This window comes from Hypomesus transpacificus, chromosome 19, assembly GCF_021917145.1.
Source record: "Hypomesus transpacificus isolate Combined female chromosome 19, fHypTra1, whole genome shotgun sequence".
Taxonomy (NCBI): domain Eukaryota; kingdom Metazoa; phylum Chordata; class Actinopteri; order Osmeriformes; family Osmeridae; genus Hypomesus; species Hypomesus transpacificus.
In genome coordinates this window covers 1126191-1145535 of record NC_061078.1, presented here as the reverse complement: position 1 = coordinate 1145535, position 19345 = coordinate 1126191, and the positions used below count along the sequence as shown (strand labels likewise).

Sequence of the window (19345 nt, the reverse complement as noted above, 5' to 3'; positions counted from 1 at the left end):
GGTCGTCTGTCGTGTGTCTTGCCCCCTCTAGAGTCAAAAGTAGAAAACCGAGTAGGGCTGAACGATTTGGGAACAAATTATAATTGCGATTATTTTTTACCGATTTTGCATTTGTGGTTATTTTTGCGATTATTTTTTAAATGTTTTATGTTCCGTAATATTCAACAGAGACGGGCGAATAACTGTATAGTATGACATATACAGTTATAGATATTACTGATCTCCAGTCAGCAACATAACACACAGTTTAGAAACATTAAGGAAAACATACCCTCCTGTACCTCTTCGAAAATATTTTGGTGAATCAAAGCTGAACGTAGGCCAATAACATGTGCGTTGCACTTTCTTAACTAGAGAGCTATGGTAACTACCTAGCTACCGTTTTGGAGGAAAAAAACTTGTGCTGTGGGGACCGTCAGAAACATTTAGAACTCACGCATCTAAAGGTTAAATCTTAAAAGGAAAAGAAACACTGTCTGAACATTTCTGATCCAGTCAGTAGCCTAACAGAAACAGTATGGCACTGACAGTCATAGTGATCCTACTGTATGTGTATCACCGAGGGGCATCATATCTTTCGTGATGAACGTCGTTACTGCTTGAGCCATTTCGTACATGAATATGGAGTTAGGCTTTGAAACATTTAGATCTTGTCGGGTGTCATTTGGCTTATTTGACACACTGGTGTTCAGCATTTTAGGCTTTATCGTATATGGCTTTGTGGTGTTTTTTTAGGGCTGAATTAGGTTGGTGGTGTTGCCCCGTGAGGTAGCAACGTTAGCCAGGCAGGTTTTGCACAATACTTGACACTGCGCAGCATATTTTTTAAAGGCAAAATTGGCAAAGTGTCTGTAGCGTCAGGTTCTGTGGAGCCTGAGGCCATCGTACAGGTCAAGGTAAAGTGTAACGTGCACCAAAGTGAAATCGCAGCCCTTGCGATTACAAAATCTGGTTTTGTCACATTGGGATATAATCGCAAATGCAATTAATCGTTCAGCCCTAAAACCGAGACAACGCTGCCGAATTTAAATCGATTTAATACATTTAGCTGCTGTTAAACACCGTTTTGAGCTTGTGTTACAATTAGGGATGGGACGTATGGCACTGACGCATCGATGCTTGTGTCGCAAAACCAATACGCACAGTTTCGAAAAAGTGTTTTGGAGCTTGTATCAAATTACGAAACCACGTGACAGATGACGTTCAATGCTTCAAACGTCACGAACTGGTTCGAAGTTTTGCCGCTCTTCTGAACCAGAGCCATGGAAGGAACGAAGCCACCGCTTCTTGTTAAAGACAAATCTCACATTGTCAGAGAAGCAGCACCAGGCATCGCTAGAGTTTCTTCCATCAGTCATTATTATTTAGCCAAATCCGTATAGTAATAATTATAAATCCGTGCATTTGTGTTGTGTTATTTTATTGAAATGAAACGTAACATGATAGGACTAGGTAGGTCTATACAGTGCCCAGAAAACAAATGTTGATGATTCGTCAACATTGTCAACAGTAATAATAATTTGTAAAAATAAAGTTCCCCCAGTTCACAATAGACCTACATATCACAAATGTTTAGAAAAAATCGGTGTTATCTAGTTTAATTGATATAAAGACCATATCGTATAAAGTCCGTCCACCCGCAACAAAAAGTAATGATTCCTTCGGTGGTGTAGTTGGTTAAAGCATTGTACGCTAACATTTTGTTAATGCGAATCTGGAATCCTGAGTTCGCGCCCCAATGCAGGGACCCTCGTACGACGTTCTTTAACTTTTACTGTGAGAAAATGACATAATTCTAAAGGCCTACGGATGTATCACAACATTTTAATGTGTGAGAACTAATATCAGATCAAAATGAACACATGTAGCCTTAATTAAATATTGAATAACGTAGGGTAGTCTACCGTCGGAGACAACCACTACGCCTCATTCAGCCAGTTTTAGCGGCTGCTAGATGACGCTGTTCATTTTCAATGCGCCGATAGTTCGGCTCTTTGGGCCGGCACAATCCGGAAGAAACCACCAAAGCTTCACAAGGCATCGTTCGCCCATCCCTAGTTACAATGGTCAAACAGTCAAACGATGGAGAGACGAAAACATTCTTTAGCTCTGGCAGTTGTCTGTGGGAGACTGGAAGACAAAAAAACTGAACTCGCTGTCCTGGTGTTTGCCATTCAGATTATCATGCAGTCAACTCTACCGCTACAGTAGGCACACACACCAAGGGCGTAGGTTTGGTCTCAGCTTTGGTAGGGACACTTGTTTGTTCAGAAATTATTTTTTTATATGTAGGTAATTGTTTCAGGTTTTATAGAGCTGTACTAGGCTTACATCATCTGTACTGGACTTCTGAGCAATGAAATCATATGTGATGCATACATTTGGGCATCCCAATTTATAGCACCTTTTTACAGAGTACACTAACATCTTTCAAAACATGTTTCCATTGTAGAATGGTTGGCAACGTAAGGCTAGCAGGTTTGCACCAGCTAACTAACAACGGCCTTCTTGATAGCTACTTACTCTCTGGGTGGTGAAAAAACTTCTGATATCTCTCTTCTTTTGGGTTACATTTTCCTATCTATAAAGCACAAAAGGGTAAAAAATATCAATGCTGAGACCAAATGAAATACTAATATGAGGCTTTATTATTTTCTGGTGTACTGCCAGCTCTCTGCTCGTCAGGATTCACAAAGTGTTTCTGCCTGCCACTTCAGCCAATTAACTTCAATGACATCATCTTGATGACATCATCTTGTCTTGCAGGCTGGAGGGTGCATTGGTTAACTTGGATATTAAATTCTTTTCTGAGCGACGAACATAGTAAAGATAATAATAGAATGAGTTTTGCAAATATATTGTGCAAAATATTTTTTGCTAAAACTTACAAAATATTGGTAGGGACGATTCTGTCTTTCCCAAACTTTGGTCGTGACTAGTCCCTATGGCAGTGGTTCCCAACCCTGGTCCTCGGGACGCCCTGTCCTGCATGTTTTAGATGTTTCCCTGCTCCAACACACCTGATTCTAATGATAAGTCGTTAACAGGCTTCTGCAGAGCTAGATAACGACCCATTCATTTGAATCAGGTGTGTTGAGCAGGTAAACATCTAAAACATGCAGGACAGGGGGTCCCTGAGGACCAGGGTTGGGAACCACTGCCCTATGGACCCTATGCAGACATACACCCTTGACACACACACATTCACCACGTTTACGTACCAAACACACACACATTTCATGCTGATGACTCCCTTCCCTCCCTCCCTCCCTCCCTCCCTCCCCCCCTCCCCTCCCCCCCCCCCCCCCTCCCTCCCCCCCCCCCCCCCCTCTCTCCCTCCCTCCCTCCCTCCCTCCCTCCCTCCCTCCCTCCCTCCCTCCCTCCCTCCCTGGAAGAACCACAAGATCATGTAGTTCAACAAGTTACAGTTAAACAGTTAAACAACATGAACCTCAACAGTGCAAGGGTGTACCTGTGGAAAAAAGCAACTCAAATATATTATACCCCAAGTACAAACGTTTTAAGTCAGTTACAACTAACCAACAAGAGCAACAAGTCTCTCAATAAGAGTCATTGTGATCCTGGAGACAGTCAGTGTCCCTGATGGAGTTGGGGAGTTGATTCCACCATTGGGGGGCCAGACAGGAGAAGAGTTTGTGTTGGGACCACTGGGGGGCCAGACAGGAGAAGAGCTTGTGTTGGGACCGGGCGCTCTTCAGCGGTGGGACCACCAGACGGTTGTCAGAAGAAGACCGTAGGTGGCGGGTGGGGGTGTAAGGCTGGAGGAGAGACTTGATGTAGTCGGGTGCAGTCCCGTTCACCGCTCGGAAGGTCAGTATCAGGGTCTTGAATCTGATACGGGCCGTGATGGGAAGCCAGTGGAGCGAGATGAGGAGCGGGGTAACATGGGAGCATCTGGGTAGAGAGAAGACCAGGCGGGCTGCTACGTTCTGAATGCTCTGGAGAGGGATTCAGAACGCAGCGGCCCGTCTGGGCCTTACACTAATGTTACTTTTCATGGGTAGTTTAATTGTGTAAAGTTTTATTTTTATAGGAGTAAAGGAAAAAAATAGCCCCATTGGGGTGTTAATGTGTTATGTTGCCTGGCCTTATTGGCACACATCTCGGTTTGATGAGAATTTAACATATTTCCTCAACTAGGATTTCTTAGGACTTTTAGTATGTTGTTCTGGACACCTCATATAAATAATCTAAGCTGCAAAAAAAGTATTTTACAATTAGTCTGTCGTAAAACGCTACTTTGCCTGAACTAACAATGAGAGGAGAGGGGAGAGGAGAACAGAGAAGCCTAGAACCTAAAGCATATCAGCATAGTAGAGTCCTCATCAATGATGCTAACTTTTTCAAAAATATTTTTCCAACCTTAGGACACTTTTTTCCCGAAAAAAGGGTGGAGAGGTAGAGAGTGAGAAAGAGGGAGGGAGGAGATGAGGGCGGGAGAGAGAAAATGATGTCTAAGCACACCCGGAGTTTAGCCTGCAGTTCTGTAGTTTCTCTGGTTCCCCACCAGGGGGAGTTAAAACTCTGGTTTTGCGACAATGCTGAATTTTCCGCTAAGTCACATCACACTAAGTCCCACACTGACCCCAAAAGACTTGTTTTTGATTAATTTGCCGATAAGAATGACTCATTTTGTTCATTTGAATCTGTCAGGAAACGCATGGAGCGATGGGTTGGCTTATCTGTATACATTTATAAATAACAAATATGCAAGATGTATATTTTTACATATTAATTAATTGACACATAGTGTTCTTCTGTGTGTTTGTGTCAGTGTGTGTTTTATGTGTGTATGCATGTGTAGCCTACGTGTGCTTCCGTAACGCCACACTTGCAGGGTGTTCTGCGGTGGAAATATCTAGAATATTTCAACTGAGATAAGGAATCCCTCTCTTCCTCTGATAGAACAATCTGAGTGTGTGGGGGGGGGGGGGGTGGAGAGGGGGGGAGGGGGGAGAGAGAGAGAGAGGGAGGAAGAGGTGGTGAGGGAGGGAGGGAGAGGGAGGAAGAGGTGGAGAGGGTGCAGTTAGAAGGGGTATATAGTGAGAAAGAGAGCGAAAAGGAAGAATGATGAAAGAGAGAGAAGAACAGAGGGTAAAGAGAGAGGAAGAGCAAAGGGAGAGGGGGACACAAGGAGAGAGAAAAGGGAAACGTGTTTTAAGGAAACTGACACTGACAAACATCCCTGTTGTGCGTGTGTGTGTGTGTGTGGTTTCCTGCTCTACAGATTCTCTTCCCTAAACTGACACCCACTTGACTGTCACACACGAACACACACTGACAGGCAGAGATAGAAGTGGTGGGAGAGAGAGTGTGTGGGGGGGGGGGGGGGAGAAACATAGAGACGGTATGACAGATATTTACATGGAGAGATATTATTAGATAGACGAAGAAAAGTGGAGGGTATTACTGGAAATTACAAATAAGCGACACGTGTCGACGCGTACACACACACACACACACACACACGTACTGTGAGAGTGACGCGCTTGTAGATTTTGGTAGCCTATTTCTGACTTGATAGTTTGACTTTCACTTAACGGTAACTGAACCACCGCGCCATCTGAGCGCATTCTTGACACCGCCCCGCACCAGGACCAGCTCGACCGCAGGTCTCCGTTATCTTTAGTAGAACATGTCTGCCTCCAATCTCTGTGGAATTTTCGTCCTTCTTTCATTGTCAGTGTTTCAATGTTTTGCCCTAAACGGTAAGTCCAATTTCCTACTAAAGGCTAGACTACCCAGATGTATTCTGTTGGCTATACGGTAACTTAGTAAGCGGCTTTGATCGTCACTCTGGTCGATGCACTGAAGCTCAGTTTAATTCATTTAAAACCACGGGGAATATTAGATTCTATTTCAGATTTTAACACACTTATTGGCACACTTTAGGCAATCGGAAATGTAAAGGTTAGAAATGTCTTTGACGAGATGATGGGAAGCAAAGAACCATACCGGAAGAGGCGTGCGTGCGTTTCCATACTGATTATAACCGAGCTGATCAGCAACAATGTTGGGAGTCAGACTTGCAGGTTTCGGTCTAGAAGTGTACGAGCAGAGACACGGGTATTGTTTTCATGAAAGGTTGTGTAGCCTTATGGCTCATGATGCAGTGCAGGGGCAGGGATCATGATGGAGGGGTCATATAGTCATATTGGGACACGTCTAAGCTGGGTTCCTAACTGCCTAACATGCCCCACCTCCTTACAATTCCATTTACATTTAGTCATTTAGCAGACGATCTGACTTACAGTAAGTACAGGGACATTTCCCTGAGGCAAGTAGGGTGAAGTGCCTTGCCCAAGGACACAACCTCATTTTTGCACAGCCGGGAATCGTACCGGCGACCTTTTGATTACCAGCCCGTTTCCCTAACCGCTCAGCCACCTGAGCCCTCAAGCTCTTCTATACCTCATTCCCCCACCCGCTTTTCACTCCCTCTCACTCCCTCTTTTCACTCTCTCCTCTTCATCACTCTCCTACACCCCAAACCCTTCTCAATCTCTCACTTCTCCATGTCCCTGCTCCTCCTCCATGTCCCTGCTCCTCCTCCATGTCCCTGCTCCCCCTCCATGTCCCTGCTCCTCCTCCATGTCCCTGCTCCCCCTCCATGTCCCTGCTCCCCCTCCATGTCCCTGCTCCCCCTCCATGTCCCTGCTCCCCCTCCATGTCCATGCTCTCCCTCCATGTCCCTGCTCCTCCTCCATGTCCCTGCTCCTCCTCCATGTCCCTGCTCCTCCTCCATGTCCCTGCTCTCCCTCCCCCCTCAGAATCCCCCCCAGATCCAGCCTGTGCAGACCTGCTGCAGATCAGCCCCTCCAGGCTGGTGGTGAGGTACGAAGACCCAGCCTCGGCCCTCTGCACCATCACCCAGGATGCCGTAGACCCAGACCTGTTCAGCTGGGAGGCTTCTACGGGCCACACGCTGATCTCTGGGCCTAGAAACAGAACCTGGAAGGTGGACAAGGTTGACCAGTGGGACATGGCACCTCAGTGTTACAGCAACTTCCTTGTGAAGAACGAGGATGTCCAGTGTAACACACGGCTGAACGTTACTGTTTACCGTGAGTTCACACACACACACACACACACACTCTCAATCTTGGGTTTTAGTGAGTATAGTGTCATCTTTCATAGATTTGTTAGTTAGACGATGTGTAGCGTATGTGTGTGTGTGTCCACAGAGCCTCCAGACAACATCCAGCTGCTAGCAGAGATGGAAGGAGACATGGTTGAGGGTAGAGAGTACACATTTAACTGCTCTATAGAGAAGGTTGCTCCCATCCAGGATCTCAAGGTACGGTTCTACAGAGGAGACACCCTGCTGGACACCCAGGTGCCTAATGAAACCACAGGGCTCAAGCCCCAGAGTGCAGCCTTCCCTCTGACCGTGACAGCCAGGGAGGAGGACGATGGCTCGGAGGTGTGGTGTGAGGCCAGCCTGGACCTGGACCTGGAGGACAGACCTGTGAAGAAGTCTGCAAGAGTCAGGACCAGTGTGCTCTGTGAGTCTGCTCTCACACACACACACGCACACACGCACACACACACACACAGTCACACACACAGACACAGTCACACACAGACACACACAGACACACACAGTCACACACATAGTCACACACTATCAGATTCACATGATACCAATCAGATGTACAGTACATACACACACACACACAATCTCTACAGTTTACTTGCGGTTTGTTATATCACACTCCGAGTGTTTTCTCCACTACCATCCTCACCTCTCTCTCCTCCTCCTTTCACTCCTCTCACTCCTCTTACCTCCTTCTCTCTCCTCCCCCTCTCACCCCTCTCTCCCCCCTCTCTCCTCCTCCTCTCACTCCTCCTCCTCTCACCCCTCTCTCCTCCTCCTCTCACCCCTCTTTCCTCCTCTCACCCCTCTTTCCTCCTCTCACCCCTTCCTCTCTCCTCCTCCTCTCACCCCTCTTTCCTCCTCTCACCCCTCCCTCTCTCCTCGTCCTCTCACCCCTCCCTCTCTCCTCGTCCTCTCACCCCTCCCTCTCTCCTCGTCCTCTCACCCCTCCCTCTTTCCTCCTCCTCTCACCCCTCCCTCTCTCCTCCTCTCACCCCTCCCTCTCTCCTCCTCCTCTCACCCCTCCCTCTCTCTTCGTCCTCTCACCCCTCCCTCTCTCCTCCTCCTCTCACCACTCCTTCTCTCCTCCTCCTCTCACCCTTCCCTCCCTCTCTCACCCCTCTTTCCTCCTCTCACCCCTCCCTTTCTCCTCCTCCTCTCACCCCTCCCTCTCTCCTTGTCCTCTCTCTCCTCGTCCTCTCACCCCTCCCTCTCTCCTCGTCCTCTCACCCCTCCCTCTCTCCTCCTAGTCTCACCCCTCCCTCTCTACTCTTCCTCTCACCCCTCCCTCTCTCCTCCTCCTCTCACCCCTCCCTCTGTCCTCTTCTCTCCCCTCCAGACCGCCCCAGAATACAGACGCATCTAGATTCATAACCGCCAGTCAGCATCACTGAAGGAGACACTCTGGAACTAAACTGCACAGCGCGAGCTAAGCCCACCCCCTCATACTCCTGGACAATCCCCCAAGGTCTTGGCCACACCCTCAATACATCGGTCCTCATCCTCCATGACGTGAAGCACACAGGAAATTACACGTGTACTGTCCAGAACAGCCAAGGGACTGATGCCATAACGTACCTGGTGGAGGTCAAAGGTGAGGAGGATGAGTATGGCTCAATGGTCAAATATTTGAGAAGTGTTTGAATACAGCTGGAAAACAAATACATTGAAAATGTATTAATGTAGCATTCACTTGAAAATAGTTCCAAATGCTTTGAGGAATAATACTGTATTTCCTCTCCCCCTCCTCTCCCATCCCACCTCTCTCTCCTCTCTTCGTCCTCTCCCCCTCTCCTCGTCTCTCCTCCTCTCCTTGTCCTCTCCTCCCCTCTCCCCCTCTCCTCGTCTCTTCTCCTCTCCTTGTCCTCTCCCTCTCCTCTCCCCCTCTCCTCGTCTCTCCTCCTCTCCTTGTCCTCTCCCTCTCCTCGTCTGTCCTCCTCTCCTTGTCCTCTCCCTCTCCTCTCCCCCTCTCCTCGTCTCTCCTCCTCTCCTTGTCCTCTCCCTCTCCTCTCCCCCTCTCCTCGTCTCTCCTCCTCTCCTTGTCCTCTCCCTCTCCTCTCCTCTCCCCCTCTCCTCGTCTCTCCTCCTCTCCTTGTCCTCTCCCTCTCCTCGTCTGTCCTCCTCTCCTTGTCCTCTCCCTCTCCTCTCCTCTCCCCCTCTCCTCGTCTCTCCTCCTCTCCTTGTCCTCTCCCTCTCCTCTCCCCCTCTCCTCGTCTCTCCTCCTCTCCTTGTCCTCTCCTCTCCCCTTCTCCTCGTCTCTCCTCCTCTCCTTGTCCTCTCTCTCTTCTTTCCACAGTAAACAGGCTCTCCTGGCTCTCCTGGCTCATTGCAGGGCTGGTGGGGGCGGTAATATTGATTGTCATATCATGTTTCATATACAAGCGCCACTGCAATTAGATCAGGACCAGATGCTATGACCTTTTCCAATCACTGAGGGGCGCCAGCAATCATGTGGATCTGTCCAATGGGTCTCCTCTGTAGGCCGGGGCTTAGGGAGGTTGACTGGAACACTTTTTGGTTGTTTTAGCCAATTTGGTTGTTTATTAACAATTAGACCGTTTTTGACTTTCAGTCATGTAATGTCAAATGAAGAGTCAACCCCCCCCCCCCAACCCTCTAGAGTCAAAAGTAGAAAACCGAGACAACGCCACCTAAGTGAAATCGATTGAATACATTTATCTGCCGTTAAACACCGTTTGAGTTTGTTTAACGATGATTAAACAGTCAAACAATGAAGAGACGAAAACATTCTTTAGCTCTGGAAGTTGTCTGTGGGAGACAGAGTGGAAGACAAAACAGTGAACTCGCTGTCTGCCATTGGTGTCTGCCATTAGGATTATCATGCAGTCAAGTCTACCGCTTCAGTAGGCTTGGGCTACAACTGTTACTTCAGGATACTATAACAGAATAATAAAAATATTTTTCCACATTACAAATACATTTGTACATATTTTGATGCTAAATCTTAAATGTAGTTTAATGCCAAATCAATGTTTAGAAACGTATAGTTAAGTGGACTTAACTATACAGAAATCTTCACAATACATGGGAAAATAAATAGTGTATGCAAAGAATCAAAGATTTCCACTTGAAATATGTTATTTCCACACAAATATTACAATACAATACGCAGTCCTGCAGTACGCCGAACTAACTCCAACCACTCAAACTGCCGCTAGGACGGCTCGATTACGGCAAAACTCACATAGCCCATAGTGTATTTCTAAGTCTGTTACACTTGCATGTTTCATAAGAGCAGACCCAAACGATGTAGAGCTATTGGCGTTAGATAAAGGACATATTATGATTTAAAACTGAACGTCATAACACCGGAAGTACTCAAGCTGGAAAGGTTAAAAGGGACTTCTTTTAGCCGTCTCCCGTTAGCTTCTGTTTACATATGCTGCAAGTATGGAGGTGACACGGAAAAGTAAGTCGTTATTATGCACTTCTCACCCTCGCACTGAAAAGCCACACCAGAAAGATCCCCTTAAATCAACACGACTTAAATGTCGTTGTCTTTTACCATTATCCTGCCAGCCAAAATTACCCTTTTGAATGCGGGGCTAGCTTGCTAGCTAAAATTACCCTTTTGAATGCGGGGCTAGCTTGCTAGCTAGTTTGACCGGCAGTGTATTTGCTGGAATTCAGTATTGTCGAAATGCCAGGCACCAAAAGCTAACATGGTACCAAAAGCTAGGCTAACATTTACAAATAAATGTCGAGATTTCTGTTCGTTGTGAGTTTTTATGTTCATATTATATTAATGAACAAAGTGTACATTTCGTTGGTGACTTCACACGCCAGAACAGCGTTATATGAACATGGAGTTAGAGCTAGCTCTACCAATTGACAGCGCTAACCGGAGCTAATGCTAGCTAGCTGCTACATGTTTAGTGCCAGCTAGCATTACAAATGAAAGTGTTTAGCTGTAATGACAGTTATGATGCATCTTTTATTTCAGATTTTAAAGACAGTTTAAGCACTGTAAACAGCGCCATAGAGGAAGCTGATTTTCTAGCCATTGACGGGGAGTTTTCAGGTACAGTAGGCGTTGCAGCGACGTACTAATATACAGGCTGGTTAATGTGGTTACTAACGTAACCGTGGCATCGGATGCAAGGGCATGGAAGCTTCTTTTTTTTTCTAACGGTTTTATGTTTGCAGGTATAAGTGACGGTCCTAACGTTAGCGCGCTCACTAACGGACTGGACACGCCAGAAGAACGCTATACCAAGCTCAAAAAGGTGAGGCTAGCTAGTTGTCATAACTACAGCGACAATACAAGGCCCCAAAACGTTCTAAAATCAGCGCAAAACACGGCCTCTTGGGGCTTATTGCTTAATTATAATACGACACACTGGGACATCATCGAACATGGAATTCTCTGTCTCTCTCAGCATTCCATGGAGTTTCTCCTCTTCCAGTTTGGACTGTGCACGTTCAAGTATGACCAAGCAGAATCGAAGTGAGTCTAGACAGACATGCATAAGCCATGTAACGGCAAACTCACGCACACACACACAATTCCCCACTAACCCTCTGCTTGTGTTTCCACAGGTATATCATCAAGTCTTTTAACTTTTACGTATTTCCAAAGCCATTCAACAGAACTTCACCTGACATCAAGTTCATATGCCAAGTGAGTTCACCTTGGTCGCTAAGCATGAGGATGATGATAGTGGTGTTGGTGATGAAGATGATGATGATGGTTTATTGTTTCAGAGCTCCAGCATAGACTTCTTAGCCAGTCAGGGGTTTGACTTCAACAAGGTCTTCTGTCATGGTGAGAGAGCTATGAGACACACACACACACACACACACACACACACACACACACACACTACCTAATATGTTATGTTACCTATGTTATAGGTTATATTATTATATTGTTTGGAAATCGAGAACATTTCTTTGCAAATAACTTCTGTGCTGTTGATAAACTTGACCTGACCTCTGACCCTCTTGTTGCCATAGGGATCCCCTACCTGAACCAGGAAGAAGAAGCACAGTTGAGGGAGCAGGTTGAGGAGAGGCGGAGCCAGTCCAATGGGGCCACGCCCTCTTACATATCCCCTTCCTCCAAGGGTCCCGCCCACGTCCCTGATGAGCACAAAGACTTCATCAACCGCGTGGTGTGAGTTCTCCTAGCAACCTTGTCACTGTAGCAACCCCCCAGCTCTGACCCCTCACCTCTCTGACCCCTGACCTCTCTCTGACCCCTGACCTCTCTCTGACCCCTGACCTCTCTGCAGGGAGAAGGTCGAGGCTCTTCTCAGCAACTCAGACAAGACTGTGGATCTGGAGCCTTGTACTGGGTAATCATGTCTCTGCTGGTAAACCCTCTCATGCTCTCTCTTGTCTTGTCTCTGTCTCCCTCTCTCTTGTCTGTCTCTGTATGTCTCTCTGTCTGTCTCTCTGTCTCACACACACATAATCCCTGGTGTACTGAGCACAGTCTTCCCCTCCCTCCAGGTTTCAGAGGAAGCTGATCTACCAGACGCTCAATTGGAAGTGAGTACTTGTAGTTGTGGTGGTGTACTCCTGGTAAACAAGCCTGGTTAGTTGACAGTAAACATGAAGGACTTCCTGTGTTCACCTCTCAGGTTCCCTAAGGGCCTGCACGTGGAAACCGTGGAAACGGATAAGGTAGCATTGGACATTGATGCATGACACATGCGTGCGCACACATACACACACACCATGACATGCATGTTCAGACCCTAAAGGTATGAATGCGTGTACATTGTTTGTGTGTAGAAGGAGCGCTACATCCAGATCAGCAAGGCTGATGAAGAGGAGAGGAGGAGGAGGCAGCAACAGAGACACGAGAGGGAGCAGGTGTGTGTGTGTGTGTGTGTGTGTGTACATGTTTGACCTGTCCACAGTGGAAGCTGCCTTCTAACGTGTGTGTGTGTGTACATGTTTGACCCGTCCACAGTGGAAGCTGCCTTCTAACGTGTGTGTGTGTGTGTGTGTGTACATGTTTGACCCGTCCACAGTGGAAGCTGCCTTCTAACGTGTGTGTGTGTGTACATGTTTGACCTGTCCACAGTGGAAGCTGCCTTCTAACGTGTATGTGTTGTGTATGTGTGTAGGAAGAGCTGAATGATGCTGTGGGTTTCTCCAGGGTCATCCACTTAATCTCCAGATCAGTAAGTCTCAAACCGTGTCTCAAAGTCTAACTGCCAAACCTGAAGGGAAACATTCTAGTGTGTGTGTGGTGTGTACAGTAGTTGACATGCCCCCCCTCCCCCCCTCCCCCCAGGGAAAGCTGGTGGTTGGACACAACATGCTGCTGGATGTGATGCACACCATCCACCAGTTCTACTGCCCCCTGCCTGAGGTACGTGGAACTGCAGCGCTCTGAAACTCGGCTCAGAGAACCGTCACGGAGAACAGTTATGTTCCTCTGAGTGACGTTGAGTCGTAATGGTTTCGGTCTGTCTCCTTACAGGACCTGAGAGACTTCAAAGAGGTCACCACCTGTGTTCTCCCCAGGTATGTGCTGTGTGTTCCTTTAGGAACGGTTTCTCCCCCCCCCCCCCATGCTAGTGTGTGCGTACGTGTGTGTGTGTGCCTCAAGCTAACGTGTGTGTCTGTGTTCTACCAGGTTGTTAGACACCAAGCTTATGGCCTCCACTCATCCCTTCAAGGTAACTGACCTTTGAACCCTGACCCACCCCCTCCCGTACCACGTTCAGCCATCTTCTACTCTGTGGTTGTCTGTTAATACTGTGTATGTGTGTTAGGAACTCATCAACAACACTTCTCTGGCTGAGCTGGAGAAACAGTTGAAAGAGAGCCCCTTCAAGTCCCCCAGAGTTGGTAAGAACATGAAGGGTTAGGTTTCTGACCACCCAGGAGTCGCTGTGGATTTTGTTTTAGGAAAGTTGTCCTGTACTTGAACCAGGTCTGGCTAACTAAAGGCTTTTTGGTGGATGAAAGGATTACTAACATCTACTCATATTGGTGACCTTGTCATTCCCTCACTTCCTGTGTTCCGTCCAATCAGAGACAGCGCCTGGTTTCCCTAGTTACGACACGTCTCAGGAGCAGCTGCATGAAGCGGGCTACGACGCCTTCATCACCGGGCTCTGCTTCATCTCTATGGCCAACTATCTAGGTACACACACCTACACACACCCCCCTCTCTTGGCTGACCAGTCCTATCCCCCTAGCACATAGGTACACCTACACACACCCCCCTCTCTTGGCTGACCAGTCCTATCCCCCTAGGCACGTTCCTGACCCCCCCCAAGGCTCACATCGGCTCTCACTCCAAACTCATCGAACCCTTCTTCAACAAGTAAGAGCCCTTCCTGCTCTTCCTCTTCCTGTCTGTCACCCCCGTCTCTCTCTCTCATTGCATGTCTCGTGTTTCTCTCCATCCGTATTCAGGTTATTCCTGATGAGGATAATAGATATTCCCTACCTCAACATCAGCGGGCCAGACTGTGAGTGTGTACACACGAGCACACCCACGCGCACGCACGCACACACACACGAGCACACGCACGCACACATACACACTTCCACTTGCAGGATGGTGGTAATGCTCTCCTGTCTCCAGTGCAGCCTAAGAGGGATCATGTACTGTACGTCACCTTCCCTAAGGAGTGGAAGACCAGCGACCTCTATCAGCTCTTCAGTGCCTTTGGTGAGCCTGTCTGTCTGCCTGTCTTTCTGTCTGTCGCTCTCACTCTCCCTCTGCTCAACCTACCCCTGGTGTTGTGTGTTGCCTAGGTAACATCCAGGTGTCATGGATAGATGACGTGTCTGCCTTTGTGTGTCTGAGTCAGACTGACCAGGTTCAGATAGGTGAGTCTCCTCTCCTCCTCTACCCCTCTCCTCCAGCCCCCTCCTCTCCTCTAGCCCCGTCTCCTTACCTCTAGCCCTCTCTCCTCTCCTCTAGCCTCCTCCTCTCCTCTAGGCCTTTCCTCTAGCCCCCTCTCCTCTCTCCTCTCCTCCTCTCATCTAGCCCTCTCTCCTCTCCTCTAGCCCTCTCTCCTCTCTAGCCCCCTCCTCTCCTCCTCTCTCCTCTCATCTAGCCCTCTCTCCTCTCCTCTCCTCCTCTCATCTAGCCCCCTCTCCTCTCCTCTAGCCCCCTCTCCTCTCCTCTAGGCCTTTCCTCTAGCCCCCTCTCTCCTCTCCTCTAGCCTCCTCCTTTCTCCTCTCCTCTAGGCCTTTCCTCTAGCCCCCTCTCTCCTCTCCTCTAGCCCCCTCTCCTCTCCTCTCCTCCTCTCCTCCTCTCTCCTCTCATCTAGCCCTCTCTCCTCTCCTCTAGCCCCCTCCTCTCTCCTATCCTCCTCTCTCCTCTCATCTAGCCCTCTCTCCTCTCCTCTAGCCTTCTCTCCTCTCCACAGCCCCCTCTCTCCTCTCCTCTCCTCTAGCCTTCTCTCCTCTAGCCTTCTCTCCTCTCATCTTTCTCTGTGGCCCCCCCCCTCCTCTGTGCTCCTCCAGCCATGAACACCAGCCGCTATGCCGAGAGCTACCGTATCCAGACGTATGCAGAGTACGTCCAGGGGCGGCAGCAGGAGAGGCAGGCCCAGGGAGGGGGCTCCTCCTGGGGTGCAGACGCCTGGGTCCGACCCTCCACTGCACCCTCCTATGGATACACACAGCACAGGTGAGGGCCACGAGCTCACGCCCACACACCCCTACCTGTACTGTGTGTACTATCTCTTAACGTGTGTGTGTTCGGCAGGACCCCAGGGAAGCGCAGCATCAGTCCAGTCCAGGAGGACGACACACACGACTGGAGCCTGCCCTCCTCACAAGGCAGCAAGAAGATCAGGACTGACGGTACTCACTCACTCACACACACACACTCCTCCTCACAGGGCACCAAGAAGATCAGGACTGACGGTACTCACTCACTCACACACACACACACACACACACACTCCTCCTCACAGGGCACCAAGAAGATCAGGACTGACGGTACTCACACACAGTGCCCATATTTGAGTTTTGAAGTGTGTGTTCATACGTACGCAGGCGTGGTGGACAGCAAGACGACAGAAGGCTGGCTTAATACCACGTAAGTTACACACGACTCTGTCCCAGGCCTGTGATTGGGTGCTCCTGTCCCAGGCCTGTGATTGGGTGCTCCTGTCTGCAGGTCGCCGTCTGATTTGTCGGGGACAAGTCCAACTCAGGAAGAGGAGAGTCCTGAGGCCTCTCAGCCCATCAGTGAGACGGGGGCGGTCGCCTGGCAACAGCAACCCCCTGCCAATCAGCAACCTGCCAATCAGAAAAGGAAGGGTCGCAAGAACCAGAAAAAGACGGAAGTAGAAACAGGTGTGTTCACATTCTACAGTTCTATGAACCAGAAGACATTTACTAAGTGGGTAACGGAAGAATGTTCCGGTCTAGTCAAGGCTGTGTGGAGGAGTACCTTACTGAGTCTCCAGTTACAGCCCAGCATGCATGCAGCTGTTCTGCTGTGTTCTCAGTTACCAGGTGTTTGGTAGTGCTGAGTGTTCTGGATGGTTCTCCAGGTGTTTGGTAGTGCTGAGTGTTCTGGATGGTTCTCCAGGTGTTTGGTAGTGCTGAGTGTTTTGGATGGTTCTCCAGGTGTTTGGTAGTGCTGAGTGTTCTGGATGGTTCTCCAGGTGTTTGGTAGTGCTGAGTGTTCTGGATGGTTCTCCAGGTGTTTGGTAGTGCTGAGTGTTCTGGATGGTTCTCCAGGTGTTTGGTAGTGCTGAGTGTTCTGGATGGTTCTCCAGGTGTTTGGTAGTGCTGAGTGTTCTGGATGGTTCTCCAGGTGTTTGGTAGTGCTGAGTGTTCTGGATGGTTCTCCAGGTGTTTGGTAGTGCTGAGTGTTCTGGATGGTTCTCCAGGTGTTTGGTAGTGCTGAGTGTTCTGGATGGTTCTCCAGGTGTTTGGTAGTGCTGAGTGTTCTGGATGGTTCTCCAGGTGTTTGGTAGTGCTGAGTGTTCTGGATGGTTCTCCAGGTGTTTGGTAGTGCTGAGTGTTCTGGATGGTTCTCCAGGTGTTTGGTAGTGCTGAGTGTTCTGGATGGTTCTCCAGGTGTTTGGTAGTGCTGAGTGTTCTGGATGGTTCTCCAGGTGTTTGGTAGTGCTGAGTGTTCTGGATGGTTCTCCAGGTGTTTGGTAGTGCTGAGTGTTCTGGATGGTTCTCCAGGTGTTTGGTAGTGCTGAGTGTTCTGGATGGTTCTCCAGGTGTTTGGTAGTGCTGAGTGTTCTGGATGGTTCTCCAGGTGTTTGGTAGTGCTGAGTGTTCTGGATGGTTCTCCAGGTGTTTGGTAGTGCTGAGTGTTCTGGATGGTTCTCCAGGTGTTTGGTAGTGCTGAGTGTTCTGGATGGTTCTCCAGGTGTTTGGTAGTGCTGAGTGTTCTGGATGGTTCTCCAGGTGTTTGGTAGTGCTGAGTGTTCTGGATGGTTCTCCAGGTGTTTGGTAGTGCTGAGTGTTCTGGATGGTTCTCCAGGTGTTTGGTAGTGCTGAGTGTTCTGGATGGTTCTCCAGGTGTTTGGTAGTGCTGAGTGTTCTGGATGGTTCTCCAGGTGTTTGGTAGTGCTGAGTGTTCTGGATGGTTCTCCAGGTGTTTGGTAGTGCTGAGTGTTCTGGATGGTTCTCCAGGTGTTTGGTAGTGCTGAGTGTTCTGGATGGTTCTCCAGGTGTTTGGTAGTGCTGAGTGTTCTGGATGGTTCTCCAGGTGTTTGGTAGTGCTGAGTGTTCTGGATGGTTCTCCAGGTGTTTGGTAGTGCTGAGTGTTCTGGATGGTTCTCCAGGTGTTTGGTAGTGCTGAGTGTTCTGGATGGTTCTCCAGGTGTTTGGTAGTGCTGAGTGTTCTGGATGGTTCTCCAGGTGTTTGGTAGTGCTGAGTGTTCTGGATGGTTCTCCAGGTGTTTGGTAGTGCTGAGTGTTCTGGATGGTTCTCCAGGTGTTTGGTAGTGCTGAGTGTTCTGGATGGTTCTCCAGGTGTTTGGTAGTGCTGAGTGTTCTGGATGGTTCTCCAGGTGTTTGGTAGTGCTGAGTGTTCTGGATGGTTCTCCAGGTGTTTGGTAGTGCTGAGTGTTTTGGATGGTTCTCCAGGTGTTTGGTAGTGCTGAGTGTTCTGGATGGTTCTCCAGGTGTTTGGTAGTGCTGAGTGTTCTGGATGGTTCTCCAGGTGTTTGGTAGTGCTGAGTGTTCTGGATGGTTCTCCAGGTGTTTGGTAGTGCTGAGTGTTCTGGATGGTTCTCCAGGTGTTTGGTAGTGCTGAGTGTTCTGGATGGTTCTCCAGGTGTTTGGTAGTGCTGAGTGTTCTGGATGGTTCTCCAGGTGTTTGGTAGTGCTGAGTGTTCTGGATGGTTCTCCAGGTGTTTGGTAGTGCTGAGTGTTCTGGATGGTTCTCCAGGTCCTGAAGCTGCTCCTCTGTACGACGTGCCCCAGGTCTGGTAGGAGGGCCTGGGCACCACCTGCTCTGCTGATGGACCGTGAGTCACCCTGGAGACCGTTCCCACGGCAGTCGCTGGACCTGTGCAGCAGGGGGGACATCCCATAATGAAGCCATGTGTAAATGACAGCAACAGTCTCTCACCATTCTCTCAGACAACACATCACCAAGGCTTTTTAACCATCTGTGTGTGTGCGCGTGTGTGACCAGATGACAGCACTTAACTGGTCCTGTGGTTTACACGTTTTTGTATTTCAGTGTGTGATATATTTTTATTTTAAAGTCTCCGCCCACCTTCGCCCATCAATTCTTTTTTTAACGTGTTTATACCCTGTGATCTGGTAGCTAGTCGTCCTCAACACATCATAAATGTTTATATTTATTCTTGGTGTAAACCCCAGGCACAACCAGTCTGATGTTCAACCCAGCTGTTTACTTGTTTATTTAGAAGTCTTATTTTGTTTTTTGTACGTTCCCTGTAAACTGTGTCAAAGAATGTTCCGGTGAAAAATTGTCATTTTTTGTATGACGCGGTATAAAGTGTCTAAAATAATATTTCCTTACATTGAAAGGAAAAATAAAAATGTTTCTTAGCAAATTTGTTTCTGAGTTCCTATCGTTATCTCTCCTCCAGTCTTTTTCTACCTCTGCTGTTTCTCCTCCTGTCTGTCTACCTCTGCTGTTTCTCCTTCTGTCTGTCTGCCACTGCTGTTTCTCCTCCTGTCTGTCTACCTCTGCTGTTTCTCCTCCTGTCTGTCTATCACTGCTGTTTCTCCTCCTGTCTACCACTGCTGTTTCTCCTCCTGTCTGTCTACCTCTGCTGT

The 19345-nt window shown here is 48.5% G+C and overlaps 2 protein-coding genes across 3 annotated transcripts; both read left to right on the top strand.

The window, feature by feature from the left end:
- The first annotated feature begins 5334 nt into the window (after nt 1–5334).
- On the top strand, nt 5335–10013 carry LOC124481440. Its single transcript, XM_047041307.1, has 5 exons — nt 5335–5729; nt 6792–7085; nt 7206–7526; nt 8457–8711; nt 9414–10013. Exons 1-4 carry the CDS (start codon nt 5657–5659, stop codon nt 8489–8491), a joined length of 723 nt encoding a protein of 240 aa, XP_046897263.1. The 5' UTR covers nt 5335–5656; the 3' UTR covers nt 8492–8711; nt 9414–10013.
- A 416-nt stretch (nt 10014–10429) lies between these two features.
- Nucleotides 10430–19119, top strand: parn (poly(A)-specific ribonuclease (deadenylation nuclease)). Of its 2 annotated transcripts, none has more exons than XM_047041304.1 (26): nt 10430–10547; nt 11082–11159; nt 11285–11364; nt 11518–11585; nt 11678–11759; nt 11843–11903; nt 12095–12254; nt 12373–12435; nt 12593–12631; nt 12724–12766; nt 12878–12958; nt 13216–13272; nt 13386–13463; nt 13575–13618; nt 13731–13773; nt 13870–13945; nt 14133–14243; nt 14357–14426; nt 14519–14574; nt 14691–14777; nt 14864–14938; nt 15581–15746; nt 15825–15922; nt 16118–16160; nt 16242–16420; nt 18483–19119. In XM_047041304.1, exons 1-26 carry the CDS (start codon nt 10529–10531, stop codon nt 18524–18526), a joined length of 2001 nt encoding a protein of 666 aa, XP_046897260.1. In that variant the 5' UTR covers nt 10430–10528; the 3' UTR covers nt 18527–19119. The 2 variants fall into 2 exon arrangements, with proteins under 2 accessions (XP_046897260.1, XP_046897258.1); XM_047041302.1 differs by having other exon boundaries at nt 15825–16060.
- Nucleotides 19120–19345: the final 226 nt, after the last annotated feature.

What these genes read in the sequence shown, in the direction of transcription:
- LOC124481440 (XM_047041307.1), top strand. Translation starts at nt 5,657, where the DNA reads ATGTCTGCCTCCAATCTCTGTGGAATTTTCGTCCTTCTTTCATTGTCA. An exon ending in GCTGAACGTTACTGTTTACC is followed by an intron (nt 7,086 to 7,205) that starts GTGAGTTCACAC and finishes GTGTGTCCACAG; the next exon opens with AGCCTCCAGACAACATCCAG. An exon ending in AGTCAGGACCAGTGTGCTCT is followed by an intron (nt 7,527 to 8,456) that starts GTGAGTCTGCTC and finishes TCTCCCCTCCAG; the next exon opens with ACCGCCCCAGAATACAGACG.
- parn (XM_047041302.1), top strand. An exon ending in CATTGACGGGGAGTTTTCAG is followed by an intron (nt 11,160 to 11,284) that starts GTACAGTAGGCG and finishes TTATGTTTGCAG; the next exon opens with GTATAAGTGACGGTCCTAAC. An exon ending in TATGACCAAGCAGAATCGAA is followed by an intron (nt 11,586 to 11,677) that starts GTGAGTCTAGAC and finishes GTGTTTCCACAG; the next exon opens with GTATATCATCAAGTCTTTTA.